Consider the following 15,127-nt stretch of genomic DNA (forward strand, 5'->3'; position numbering starts at 1 on the left):
TATGGACATGTCTCTGTTTCTTCCATGGCCTGGAAGAATTGTTCTGTCATTAGCTTGAATTGGGTCCTACCTAAGCCTATGGAGTTCTTAATACTTCATTACATTCATAAATTGTCAGGTAGTTTCTATTTGGGAAACTGCTCAGGTTTCAGAAAGGATGTGATAAGCCTCTGGTCAGGTTCAAGTTTTCAAACTTTTAAAGTTAATATGTAAGAACAGTATTAGTCTTAGTCCTAAGTTTGAGCTGCTAAACCACCCAGAACACTTATAGTCACACTTTCATATCACTGTTATCTTCATGTCAGTGTGTCAGTAATGCAACCCTTAGGACACAAAATTCTGAGCTCTGCATATCAGTAAATCGGTTTATAAAGTGAATTAAATCATCTGTCAATTAACTGCTACCTTGACCGTGCTGAGTATGTCTGCAAGGAGATATGTTGTATATTTGTGGAAAAGGGCAAAATATCTTCAGCAGTCTTCCATACCTGTTAAAGGAGGACATTTTGGTTTAACATTGAAGTTTATCAAAATCATCCTAATGAAAATTATACAGTAAGGTTTGGGAAAAATTTGTAATAAATTGCTTTACATTTCTGAACAGGATTATAGAGACATTATTGACACTCCTATGGACTTTGCTACTGTTAGAGAAACACTGGAAGCTGGCAACTACGAGTCACCAATGGAGTTATGTAAAGATGTGAGACTTATTTTCAGCAATTCCAAGGCCTATACACCAAGTAAAAGATCAAGGGTAAGATTTTGTTTCCCATTGTTGTTATTTGAAAGAATACTTATATCTGAAAAATATAAGACTAAGAAAGCAGAGAGACAGTGTAATTTGAATGCCTTTAAAAAACAAACTGTATTATTTTTAATATTAAAATATTAATGTTTCTGAGAAACTACTACAGCTTTATATTTGAAGGGAAAGGAATGTGTGCTCTTTAAATAGCAAACGTTCTGATGTTCTGCATGTGTGTTTCAAAAGTAAATATTAGAAAGTGGGTCTAAAAAGGAAAACCACAGGGAAGAAAAGTTCTGTAGAAGCAGGATTATGAGTACAATAGTGAAATTTAACTATTATTTTGGGGAAGAAAACAGGTTTTGAAAACAAACACACAGGGAGCCCCTCCACTCTGAAAGTTGCCCTAAGTTAAAATGTCCAGGTACAGACAGAAGACGATGTTGAAATTCTGTGCTGTTCACCATTATGCAGTAGGATTGTAATGAAGCTCAGGATTTCTGGGATACAGGACAGTGTCAGCTTACAAAGCTATTTGTACTGAGATGTTCTGCTAGTAGTAGGTGCAGTATCTGATAGCAGTTAAATTATAGATGCATATTTACACATGTTCAAGGCTTCTGTGTAGCTTTTCTTCTACTAATTTGTTAGGTTTTAAGACCAGAATTATTAACAGCTTTTATATTTGGCTGTTCTAAATAGCAAGTTAAAGTAATTTCACGAATACAAGCTGCAGCAATTTGACCAAAATTTTGGTGGAAACCCAGAAGTGCGGCTAATACTCAGGGGCGGCTAATATGTGAACAATATTCTAAAAGCTGCCAACACAGAAGTGAGAGCCCACGGCAGCCCCAAGCCAAGCTGGAGCCCAGCCGGCCCCGGCACAGGTGGGAAAGCCTGGCAGAGGCGGGACCAGTGGTGTGGGGGGCAGGTGGCAGAGCCCGGGCCAGCAGGGCAGGGCGAGGGGGACGGCAGAGCCCGAGCCAGCAGCGCGGGGAAGCCGGGGAGAACTGGGGCTAGCAGTGCAGGGGAGCCCAGCGGAACCGGGGTTAACAGTGCAGGGGAGCCCAGCAGAATCGGGGCCAGCAGTGTGGGGGAACCTGGTGGTGAGGGGGCCAGCAGTGCTGGCCAGGGCGAGCAAACGCGGCAGTGGCGGTGCAGACGGGAGCGGGGGGAGAGTGAGCCCAGCGGCGGCAGCGGCAGTACCGCCCGGCCAGGGCGAGCAAACGTGGCGGCGGTGGTGCAGACGGGAGGGGGGGGCGAGCGAACCCGGCAGCGGCAGCACTGCCCGGCCAGCCTTGAGCGGCCCTGCCGAGCCGTAGCGCCGAGCTGGGCCACCCGGCCCCGTCGGCAACCATGAGCAGGCTGAGCCTGCCTGGCCCCGCCCAGCCAGTAAACCCCGCTATGCCGCGATCCTGTTACTAATTGGCCAATTTGTGAAAGTTGCACACGGATCCTCGCTACGAACGAAAGTGCGGCTAATGTTCGGGGTGCGGCTTATTTATTGACAAAGACATCAACGTTGTCGACGCACCGGAAGTGCGGCTTATACTCCATGCGGCTTGTATTCGTGAAATTACTGTAATCATTAGGACTTGTTTTAAGACTTGGGCACAAATTTTTTAGTAGGTGGCTAGCAGGATCAGTGCTTACTCTCCAGTCCATAGCAACAGGCCCGTCCACTGTTGAGGCTGCCATACCCCATAAAGGAACTACTCTTTCAGTTGCAGCAAATGGCAGGGCGTTTGGGGCAGGTCTGGATTCTTTTGTGGTTTTTCTTTCTGTGCTTGACCTCATCATACCTGACATTAGCTTTGTGTGGTTTCATAGATTCCTTTGTCATTTTCATTTCTTTCATGCTTCTTTCAGACTGATAAAGTAATAAATTTGTCTTTTTTTGTTTTACTCAGAAGTAAAGTAGAAGGTTCTAATGTCAAGAGTTTCAATATTCTAGAACTGATGTGCTTTCAGTGCATGCAACATGCAGTTGAATGTGATGTTTTTAGTATGTCATGCACTTATATTTTTAGCATCTTTGTCACTGATGTTTTCTGGAACAGTAAACTGATGCCACTGATGCTTTCTTGAGCAGTAAACCTGAAGTCATCAGCTTCTCTTTTTTTTAACTTGGCACATCAGACACACATTCCTTTGCATGCCTTCTCCAGTAACATGTGCAGAATCTGCCAAACCTATCAGGATTTACACTCAGATGTTTTGGTGTGCCATTAAGCAGGAACTGGTTCAATATGGTGTCTGTGTTTCATAGAAGGTGCTGTGTCTCCTTAAAGTACCTAGACAGGTCACTTTGGTGTTTTTCTCCGTTTCTAGAATTAAGAGCAACTTGTGGAGGGTGGGCACAGGAGCCTACTGTGCTCTGTGGAGGAGCAAGGCCTGAGGGCCAAAAGGATCTAAAATACTCCCCAGAGATAGGGCTCCCAAGCAAGTCCCCTTATAATTGTAGCAAGAAGAGAACTATTGAATTTAGGAGTCTCTGTAAATCATCCAAGTCTAGAGATGGGGGGGAAAAAAGTGCAACTACAGTAATTTCACAATTATAAGCTGCACCATTTTGACTAAAATTTTGGTCCGAACCCAAAGTGCGGCTTATAATCAGGTGCGGCTTATATATGGACAAAGAACAAAAAATTACTGTTTTATTTTGGAGGACAGGTGTCTGCTGAGAAAGGCAGGAGCCTCTCTTTGAAATGGAGAATGTAAACCCCCTCCCTCCAAATTATTATAATTTTGAAATCAAGGGGCTTTCAGGCAAAGATATGGGAATTAGGAATAACAGTTCTTTCCCAGGGAAATTAAAATAGAAATACAGTACTACAAAGGAACAAACTCCAAACCCTGACAAAGTCAGAGTACAACCTGACACCCGTCAGGCAGAGTGTTGGTAGCAGTCCCATTAAATGGTGGCTGCATCCTCCTGCAGTGACAGATGTGGCTCAGTTGGAGCAGTGCTCCTGTACAAGGTGCAGTTTCCCTCCAGAGATCCAGAGGTGATGTGGAGAAATCCCATTTTCCTCTGGAGTCCAGTGGAGAAAGGGGCTCCCTTAGTGTCCCAAAACCTCTCTTTTTATTTTGGTAAGAAATGTTGGGCTCTTCCCCCTGACTGGAGCAACTTCCAATGGGATGCAGTAATTTTATCAGTCACACAGTGGGACTCAATGGACCATTAGCAGAAAATGACTCGGTGGAGGAAGGATGGGTTGTGAAAAGATAAAGAACAATGCCCTGCCTGGTTTCAATGGATGGCTCATTAGCAGAATGTCTCCCGTGGAGATGAGGATCACTGCCCCCACCCTCAACAGATGGTGATAAAATACATGCCTTTTATCACACCCTGTATTGTAACGTGCACCTTATAATCAGATATGGCTTATAATCGTGAAATTACTATACATGAATCCTCTACATTTATTGTACCTTTGCAGCCGACTTACTTGTAGTATCAATTCATATATAAAGGGAATAGACTGATGTCCAAATATAGGATATAAGGATGCAACTTATTAGAGCAGAAAATAAGATTTCTTGACCCTAGATATGATACAGTAAAATTACGTTAAGGATCTCTCTTTGTGATTTTTGTTGAAACTATCAAGAGATACATCCTAGAAAAACAACTAAAAAACTGGCTTTTCCAATTTTTCCTTTTCTGTGCATTCTCCAGTTGTGACACACTTTTCAAAACCATGAAAATAATTAAAGCAAACCTACACATAGGTTAGCATATATTTGTTGAGGCAGATTGTAAATTTCCCTAAAACATTTCTGTATTATTCACTTTTTACTTTTCTAGCTATTGTTCGGTGATAAATAAGTAAAAAGATGCTTTGGAGATGTATAAAACTTGTTTACTGGCTTTTCTTTTTTAGATCTACAGCATGAGCTTGCGCCTTTCTGCTTTCTTTGAAGAACACATAAGTTCTATTTTATCAGACTATAAATCTGCCCTACGCTTTCATAAAAGAAATACAATAAAGAAACGAAGGAAAAAAAGAAGTAGAAGCAGCTCAGTTTCCAGTAGTGTTGCATCCAGGTACAATAATTCCTTTACAATATTCAAGTAATGCTGTGAAATTTTGACATACCTAAACAATAAAACATAGTGTGTTTTTTTCTTAATACTTCCTTTACTATTCCCTATATTGCAGAATGGTAGCTTTGACATGCAAGTTCCTATGATGTGGAAGAGTTTTAAACTTTACTTAGAGCTATCCTAGTGTAAGTGCTTAAAATTCAAATAACTGCTAAATGTGTACAGTAAAACAGCATCGTTAGGATAGTGATGGCATCATGCTTTGTCATATAACTATAATATTTATTGTAAAGATTCACTTTCCAGAAGCTCACAACTTACATGAATTTCCACAGTAAATGCCATATTTTTAACATACTTCATGCAGAGGTGATTGTTTTACTCCCACAATCTCAGACACTAGCATTTAATTTTATTTATTCCTGTAAAATGACAAGGTGGTCATCCAGGATACAAACTGTTACTCCTTTTGCAGCCCTGAAAGGAAGAGGAGATTAATAAAACCTCAGCTGAAGGCAGAAACCTCTGCTACTTCATCATCTTCTGCACCTGCACGGTCGACAGCACTGAGACATGCTCCGCCTCAGATGAATGGAAAAGCCGCCGAGGCCTCCTCCCTTGTGCGGACTCGAAGCAATAGGGGGACAACAGATGTGGCTGTTGCAGAGCAACCATCTACTTCTTCAGGAGCAAAGCCTTTAACTATAAAGCCTTTAATTACAAAACCTAATACTACTGCAGGGTCTGGAAAGTCAGGCAAGTTGGGGTGTTTTTGGTTTTGGGTTGGTTGTTTTTTAAATTAAGCCATGAATGTTTTTAAAGATAAAACTGGCTCTTTGGATATCTAATATATTTCTTACAGTTAAGACTGGTTCTGTTTTCAAACTGATGGGCCTTTGAGGCTCTTCAGAGGAAAATTGAACAAGTTAGGCTATGTTGTTTCATTTAGGAAGCTTTTTCCCTTTTGGATCATTGACTCAAGTTGTTTGTAGTAGAACATAAGTTCCATTTTAGCCCAACAAGTCTGAATGTACAAACTGCTTGACTTGATAATTTTTTTTCTTTTTATCCTTCTAGTACTGGAGAATTCAACCAAACATTCCAAGAACCAGAATATTGTATCAAACCCTACCCCACCTGATTACAGTCATAACACTAGGAATAATTCCACAAAAGAAAATCCAGAGAAAGAGAAACAAATCAAGCGCAAAGTAAAATCTTCCACTGTTAATCCACAAGGTACCAAATTTCTCTGTAACTTCCTCCCTACCCTCAGTTATTGATGTAGTGTTATACTTTAGTTGTGGTAATTTGGTGGGGGGGTAGGGAAATTAGAATGCATTATGATTTAGCAGAATAGGGAAATCTAGTGGAGCAACTCAGTCACCATTTGTTTCCTTCTTGATGAATTAGTGTGGGTTTGACTTCTCTTAACACCATTTCCACGGTGTGATAACTGTTGTCTAGGTGATTTTGAGAGTTAACATATCTGTACCTTTATTTTAAATTATTACAAATTTCATGTTAAAAGTTCCTAAATTCCAAAGCAGACTTCTGCATGTTCACACTTTAAATCCTGTGTGTTTAAAACACATAAAACTTCTGTGGGTTATATTTGGCTCAGTAGCACTGATTGTGATGGCATTCTGTGCAGCAACAAGCATAAGGATCAGAAGATCCCAGCTGCAAATTCATTCTTTCATTTTTTGGCACAGCAAAAGAACCTATCCAGTGTTTACTGTTCTATTTAGTATATTTGAATGGCCTGCTTGGACCTAGTTCATGAAATCTCCTGCATGAGCTTGCTTGGTCTTTTGATGTCAGAATACCTTAAAATTCAAAGCTTCTGTGGAGGCTGAAATAAAATCTCCTAGTCAGAAAGCTTTCCTGTTTATGAAGGAGCTTTGAACTGTTAGGAAGATGCTTTAAGCAGGTAGATCCACTAAACATCTTTTCTCTGAAAATGGGAACACAGTAGTCTGCAAATTGAGTCCCATCTAATTAATCTATCCCCACGGAGTTCTTTCTTACTCATCCATGCTTCTGAAAAAGTAGCTTGTAGTCTGGTAAGTTAAATAATCTATCCAGTGCTTGTAAACTTTCTCACAAAGGCCCCAGCTGTTCCCACACTACATGGCTAAATATGCAGCTGCTATAGGATGGGGTGTTTGGTCAGGTCAGGGGTTTCTGAATGTTGTTGACATGGTCCTGTCTCCTTACACCCACTCATAGGACAGAGGAGGCCTGTGCTTTTAGTATGTGATGGTGTGCATTCAAACAGCAGAAGCTGTGTGTGGGTGTGTCATCAAAGGGCTGCAGGACCTATCATGCTGGCTATGAGCCTGCTCTCAGCCATATTTTAGGCAAGGACTGTGGTGTCAGAACATCTTCCTAAAAGGTCCAGTGACATGCCTCTCTGAGGAAGTTGAGTTCCTCTCATGTAATGAAAACTCACATCCTGTGAAAGTCTCCAAGCAAGTATATTCTGCTGTATAATTGGTTGTCTGTTAGTGTGAGAAATCTGTACAAATTTGATGCAAAAGATGCTACCTCAGATTGAAAGAAAAATTTCTGTTTCTCCAGACATGACTTACTGTGAAGCATTCCCAATCCTTGAAGTAATGCTTCCTGAGCAACCTTTTGCTGTTGCAGAGACAAAAATAGGAGTTTTGTCCACTGGTGTTGTATTATCTGAGACAAACCCTTCTGCTGTTCCTTTTTTTCCTTCTTTTTCCCCCTCCTTAATTTTTCCTGGCTTTTTTTGTTTCTTGGGTTTTTTTTCCTTGAAGCTACCATATGCTAAATCCAACTAGAAGTTAGTCCTCATTCCATACTAGAATGAAACTCTGTGCTCAACTTAGGGTTTCTTAGATTTTGACAGATTGGCAATCACTGTGAATCCTTTCAGATATTTTAGTATGAGTTTTTATTAAGATAGTGTGAAAATGAATGTAAATGCAAATCTGTTATGTGATGTTTACATTTCTGTACCATTTCTTTACAGCAGATTGCAAGAATAATGCTTTGGCATCAGGAAGCATTCAGGTAAATGGACATGGAGGACAGCCTTTGAAACCTCCAGCTAAAAGAGGTCCTGGACGGAAACCCAAGGTGGAAACTAATAACAGTAGCTGTGAAGTGGTGGTGCACAAGAAAAGAGGGAGGAAACCAAAAAAGCTACAAATTGTTGAACAGCAAAAAGTTGCAGAGCAGAATACAATCCAGACCACAAGGGATATACCAGAGGAAGCCTCTGTTTCTACTGCATGCAATTCTCTTTCCGAAAATAATGTGAAGGAAGACTTGTTACAAAAAAAAGGCAGAGGGGGTAGAAAGCCAAAAAGGAAGATAAAGAGTCGCCAGCCAGGCTCAGACCTCTTAGTTCCTGCAAATGTTAAAATGCAAACAAGAAGCAGGAGGAAAAAGACACGTGAACCTATGGAGGAGGGTTCTGAAGAGCTTAAAGATTCTGAACCTCACATGAGAACTAGAAACCAGGGTAGGAGGACAGCCTTTTACAATGAAGATGACTCTGAGGAAGAGCAAAGGCAGCTATTGTTTGAAGACACCTCCTTAACTTTTGGAACTTCAAGCAGAGGCAGAGTCCGAAAGTTGACTGAAAAAGCAAAAGCTAATTTAATTGGTTGGTAATTTTTACCAAGGGTTTTACTTCAGAATGCTATGAAGCAGGTACAGTTAAGGAACAGCAGAACAGACTTCTGCTTCCCTGCTGCTATTATGGGTTAGAAGAGTATGTTCTGATTTGGGGAGAAAAATTTGGCAAAATGATAAACTGAAAGAACATTCTTTGAAAGAAATATATTTTAAACTTTTGCTATTTATTGCCCTCCAAATAGGTTATACATTTCAACAGTCATTTTGTTCACAGTTGAGAATAATTGAAGCAATTTCTGACTGACGTACAGAGTTCAGAGCTGCTCTGCTCAATTAATATGTAATATCTCTACGCAATTGAAAAAAGGTAATAGAACTTTTAATTGCCACGAATTGAAAACAGAAAACTATTTTTAACCAAGAAAGGTACACTTTGATTGTAAAGTCAAGTTGCCTAGGAAGGTAGACTTTGGCAAAAAGTGGCAGTAAATTCACTAACATTTCTATTAAATAATACAATACCAAACTTTGCTAATCTGAAAATGCTCAATTTCAGTTGTGATGGAACATTCAGCTGCAAAAGAAGCCTAGCACAGGCCATTGTATATCCAAGTTCTGCCAAACATAGCAAAAATGTAATCACAAATATATATATCCACATTGGAAAAAGTTTGACTAACGTCTAATTTTTCAGACCTTGATTCTTGTATCAATCACTAAATCTCTGTTTATTGTGCCAAAGACTGAGAATCAGTGCAGTGGAGAAACCTTTTTTTCTTTTTGAGTGTCAGTACAGCATACCATTTGCAGTGATAAAAGCTGTGTCTTGTTTTAAATAGTAAGTTGTTAACATTGTTCTGAAATGTATCCTTTTTGGTACTTCTGGTAGAAAATAATGCACTGGTGGGGTCCTTTGACAGAGATGTTCTAGTCTAAATGTATAATTGGTTAAAGGATTCAAGGAAATTACAGGACAGGTATGGAATTATGATGTTTACTTTCTGATCCAGATTGATTGTTGTTTCTACAACTTTAGACATACTTAAGAGGCTGAAATGACCTACAAAGAATAGTGTATGTGTATATATTAATATATACATAAACACATATGTCTAAAATATTACCCAGGTATAAATTTTTTTCAGGATTTTTTAGATAGCACTAGAATTGAAAATTTTAAAATGTCATACTTTATAGTTTAATTTTAAGGGGAAGATTGGTTATTTTCAATTATTAGGGTTAAAAGGCCAAATCACTTTTTATGCAATCATGTTTTATACAGTGGTCTCATTGCACATTGTGTTTTTCTGCACTTTTTATGGTATATCACGCTGACATATGTCAATATACACCCTAAAGAAAAATTCCATTTAATGATTGTGCCTTGTATTCTATTATTTCTTGCATCCTTACTAAAATTAAGTTGTCTATTGTAAATGATAACTATATGACTTAGGGGAATGTATTGTTATATGTACTGCTCTGGAAAAGAAAAGCAGTTATTTATTTGTTTATGGTACATTTAGTTATTTTATACCTTTACAAACAAACCTTAATGCCATTTTCTATCACTTAAAAAAAGTATTGTCCAGTTTCAATGAAAGAAAATACATGAGTAGTGGTATTTACTGAGATCTGGTATGGTACAAAAATGTAACCAACATTTTCTGGTTATACTGGTTTTTTTTGCTTTTACATGTCATCTGCAATGTCTGGAAGGGAGGACATGCAGAATTGAGATCTTAAATTTGCACAGATTCTGTATATGTATTTTAGGCTTGATCATTCACTCTTTATTTTCTTACAAAAAAAAAAAGCCTAAGAGAATCTTGGTATTTACCACCAAGAGTAATAGAAATATGCTACTGTGGATAGCAGATTGGCATCCACCATACCTAGTTTTAGTTAGTTCATTTTGCTACAAAAAATGGCTGAGATATTTTCCAGATCCTCTTTGAATTGTTATAGATTTGAATTTAGGGGCCAGGGATTAGTTTGCATTTGATTTGTTATCATATTTATTTTTTCTAACAAGTATTTCTTCATCATCAGATTAAAATGGAGTCACTAAACATGTGGTAAGATAACAAGCTACATTCGTACAGTTGCAATACAGCTTCACAATTCAAAACTGATTGATTCTACTTGTTAATTTTGTCAAATCTCACTGATGAAGGCAATCATTTGAAAATGTGTAATTTCCTGATGTTATCTGCATTGTAATATATAAAATAGATTATATCTAAAATTCATCTTCTGTATTTACTCCGTTTGTAATAATGTTTTATATGGCATGTTTATGTATATATTTATATATCAAAAATACCTTGTGTGTAAGTTTTAGAGACTGAGATAATCTGAGTTCCCTTAACAGTAGGTAGAAGATTGTACATCTTAATTTTACAAGGCTGGAAGGCCTTACCTGCAGAGCATGGGTACTGCTTCCCACCAGTAATATTGGTGACTTTAGCCAGTAAGGTTTTGGTTCTTATTAGACACATTAATGTTTTTCCTTTAAAAATAGACTGCAGATAGTTTAGGTCAATTTTTTTGTACAAGCAACGCTAGAAATTTATTAGACATTAATACCAGATTTATTTAAAAATAATATTTTTTATAATTTAATTTTACTAGATTGCAAACTTTATTTATGATACTTTAGTCACCATCAGACTATTTTGGTTGGGGAAAAATTTCTTTTTTGAGGTGGTTGTGAGATATGGTATCAATACAGAAAAAGAGCTTTTGATTACAGAGTCTTAGGTTGTTAAATGTGAGCAATAAACTATTGGTCAGTGTTCTGAAATAATTTAAGAACTATAGCTATATGCATGTTTTGTAATGCCATCTCAACTACTTAACAACTGATTCAGAAAATGGAGTATCAAAACCTCATGTGCTTGTTTTACATTTGCATTGTAAATAACATAGCTTCATAGCCACATACATGCAAATGATCTGGCAGCAATTAACTCAGTTTTATTCATTAAATTCATTTATATTTGACATGGATATGAGGATACTGTTCTGGTATTTCTACGCTATACTGGGAAATGTTAAAATTGGTATTTGCTGCTGAGTGGGTATCTCAATAACAGTGTGTTCTTCAACTACCAATGGGGAAATACTTCTGCTTCTGTCATGCGTGTGCTCTAAATGTTTAACAGGAATCACTGTTTAACAGGAATCACTGTACCTGTGCCTACATACTTAACAACTCTTTAGCCACTTTGTTTCTGTTGTTAGTGTGTTCTCTGGGAACTGAACTGAAATTTTACCACTGTAATGTTCATTATTATTGTCAATATTGAACTAGAGTTCTTTGTCGCTCGGCAATGACCATTGATACAACTTTACAGAGAAATGTCTTCCTCCAGTGACTCGACTGCTGTGATAAAGATTTACAGATGTTTATTTGTACAGTGTCTGGTTTGTACCTGTGATCAGTTTGTTGATAGACTTGTAAGGTTGAGTTGGTTGAGTTAAATATTACTATGGCTTAATATCTGTAAAACTATTAATTGATAAAGGACCCTGATGCAGCACGCATAGATATTAATATCTATTAAAAAATAAATTGTAGTGTAGAGACAGCTTATTCACTGTATTGCTGTACAAATATTTTTAAATACCAATTCTGTGCCAGAAGCTTTTGTCTTACAAAAAAAAAGGATTACATACAACTGTCCATTCACTAACTTCAAGCTTGTTACAGTTTTTACACTGCATTTTAAAATATTTTGCTCACATTTGTTGGATCGAGGACTACACACAAGCTTTAGTGTGTAATTTGAATGTAGGCACGTTAAATAGTTGACTGGTTCTATAAAAGCAATAGGCTTAACTGGATGGGCCCTTTCACCCTGTATTTATATAGTAGATTGGAGGTCAGAGGTTTTTAAGCTCACTTTCATCAACATTCACATTTTATTTTTAGCATGTGAATCTTGCTGAGGTAATTTTAACATCGCTGGTCAACCAAAATATAGCCATAGCACAATATTTACATTGTGTCACAAGTCCTTACCTTATTCTAAAATAGTGTATTTTGTCCACAGCAGACTGTCAAAGGTTTTTCTTTTTGCCTTTTTTTAAAAGTGTTTTAAAAGATTAAATTATAACTCTGCTACAGTGCTGTGATAGAGAAGGTAGAGGGTTTTGAAACCTCACCTAGAAAACAGCAAAAGCTCATTTTCTGTTTACGACCTAAATGAAGACAAATGAACTGTGTAAAATGAGTATATATTTTCTTTTATCCCTGAAGTTCTTGTAACAGATTGGTTTCCAAGGGGACCTAGATATTCAACTGGTAAAAGGGCTGTTAGTTTTCTGCTGTAAATTACTGTATATACATGTTTGTTCGTATGCAGAGGAAAATGTATTGCGTTTCATAAAACTGGCCAAGACTTGATAAAATGTTTCAAATAACAAATCTGGCATTGGCAGCTTACATAGCTTCTTGTTTTTGAATTGTGAATACAGCTTGCTCACTTTCTGTGATGTCTGGGGGAAAACAGCAGGTAGCTTTTAAACCAGAGCTAACCTCCAGGTGCTCTTGTGTTTCTGCTGGTTTTAATGCGGGAATTCGCCATGTCATTTTTACAGTGTGTTAGAGGAGGAAGCATGCCAGGAAACCAGATTAAAAGACATCTTAAATTGCAGAAAAAGGTGATTAGCTGCTTCCCCCTCACCTCCCTCCCCCTTTCCCAAGGTTCTAACAGCCTCAAGGCACTCTAGAGAGAAACCTTATATGCTGCAATAAAATAAGGGTGAATAAATTTAGCTTTTAGGAGGTACGTAGTGAGACAAATAGTCATTTGGATCTTTTTAATGCAGATAAATACATCAGGAAATTCACTTCAAATAATGCAAACAATACATTTTAGAGAGGGAAAGTTTTACTATACTGTTAATTTCTACACTGAAAGAACAAAGAATGAGGTCACACAAATTAGAAGTAGAAAGAAATAGAAGTACCTATCATGTACTGTGTGATGTACTGGTACTGTTTTGTGCTTTTAAGTGCCCGGATTGGTTTGCTAATACATTGAGACCATACAGAAGTTACATTTTTGGACCATACTAAAACTGCAGAATTGTGGTGTACAACTGGATAATGACCATGGATGAATTAAATTCTGTCATAATGTTTTAATATGTATAGAATGGAGCTCAACTTCAAGTAAATTACCTAGAAAGGTTAATTTTAAAACTGACAGATTTTCAGATTAAAAATTACACTTATTTTGTACAGAATTATGTAAAACACAAATCTGTTGTATGTAATGAGTAACAGTTTTGAAAACTATAATTCTTTAGCTTTATCAAGGCTTTTTTCCTTCCGGAAATCTAGATTATCATGTTATAACCTGAAGTATCTCACCAGGATAACAGTGCCCTTTCTTTTTGTACATATGGATTGGAAGTTTCTTTACTGTTATGTGGACACTTTCTATGTTAGTTTTGATGCATAATACTTCGAATCCTTTTATACAAACTAGAATGTATGTGTAAGAATTACTGTCACTGCAATGTAGTAACTACAAACTTATTTTTAAATAAATAGAAAACATGTTTTTCTAAGCTGTCCAACAGTGTTTGTTTCTATCTAGTAATTTACTGTGCTATGGGACAATTGGTTGTGTATTTTTCAGAACCCCCTAAATTCAACTCTTTTGATTCCTTATGGAATATGGTATAGAGGGTAAGAGGGAACAGATGAAATTGGAACCGGAGCACTCTGGTAGAGATCAGAATTTGCTGTCTGGTCGGGGTTTTCACTAAGCCCCGCAGTTCAGGAGGCAATATAAAAGCGAAGACACTGTGTTGAATCCTCTTAGCTCACTTCACATGTGCACTAGGGCACTCACCTCTAGCCCTCCAGGAAGCCTTCCCTGTTCAGGTGACAACTGTTTGTACCAGAGCTACGTCCAATCTATGGGAAATCTCTGCTTCCCAGAGCTCTAGAAGAAGCTAAAAGCACTTGAGCAGAGAGAATCCTCTGCCCTCTGCCTGCAGAGTACTAGTCTGCAGCCTAGCTGCCCTGAGAGGGTCATGCAAGGAAAAGTCGACACAGGATGTGTTTTCACAAAGCTGCAGGGTTGGTTTGTTTATATCTACATTTTTCTGTTCAACAGATGCAAGAAAAAAGTAAATGTGTACTCTGTTTCATTTCAAATGTTATTTGCTTTATCAGATGATCTTTTCCTTCTTATGTTCCTTACCTGAAAACATAAGGAAGTGATGGAAAAGACCCTCACCTCGCAGATGCAGGTATGTGTGCTTCTGGGTGACAGGAATGTGGAATTGTCACAGTGGAGTGAATTGAGTTCCCTGTGGCTTTCCAGACTCCATGTGAAGTCTGGCAAAAGCAAGACTTGTTTTAGCAATTGAGGAAAAATCTCTGTCCCAGGCCATGTGAGTTTTGCTCATTGGTGCATTCTGCTTGGACAAAATAATTTAAGAATACTGAAAATATGACACACTTCCTTCGGTGCTGCCATTATCTCCTGGAGGTGGTACTCTGGTCAATGTGCATTTCCAGTATTACAGCACAATTGCAATAGTGGTGTGCTCATCCAGGCATAAGCCACTCCAGGGCCAGGGTTTTAGTTTTGTTACTGAGGAGAGTCTTAAGCACTTTTTTTTTGTTTCAAAAACATCTAAAAAATCTTTTTCTCTGTAGCTGTTTACAGAATCCTTAAAATACAATC

At 38.0% G+C, this 15,127-nt stretch overlaps 1 protein-coding gene across 2 annotated transcripts in view; it reads left to right on the forward strand.

The window, feature by feature from the left end:
• The window catches only part of LOC116993786 (pleckstrin homology domain interacting protein), a 110,223-nt gene extending 96,226 nt beyond the window's left edge, over nt 1-13,997 (forward strand). The window contains exons 36-40 of one of the 2 annotated variants that reach the window (XM_033054801.1): nt 605-757; nt 4,636-4,799; nt 5,275-5,555; nt 5,877-6,038; nt 7,804-13,997. In XM_033054801.1, the coding sequence (XP_032910692.1) occupies nt 605-757; nt 4,636-4,799; nt 5,275-5,555; nt 5,877-6,038; nt 7,804-8,450 (1,407 nt within the window). In that variant the 3' untranslated portion in view covers nt 8,451-13,997. Of the gene's footprint in view, nt 1-604; nt 758-4,635; nt 4,800-5,274; nt 5,556-5,876; nt 6,039-7,803 lie in introns of those variants that run through there. The other variant, XR_004417358.2, reaches the window with a different exon arrangement.
• The last annotated feature ends 1,130 nt before the right edge of the window (nt 13,998-15,127 follow it).

This window comes from Catharus ustulatus, chromosome 3 (genome assembly GCF_009819885.2).
Source record: "Catharus ustulatus isolate bCatUst1 chromosome 3, bCatUst1.pri.v2, whole genome shotgun sequence".
Taxonomy (NCBI): domain Eukaryota; kingdom Metazoa; phylum Chordata; class Aves; order Passeriformes; family Turdidae; genus Catharus; species Catharus ustulatus.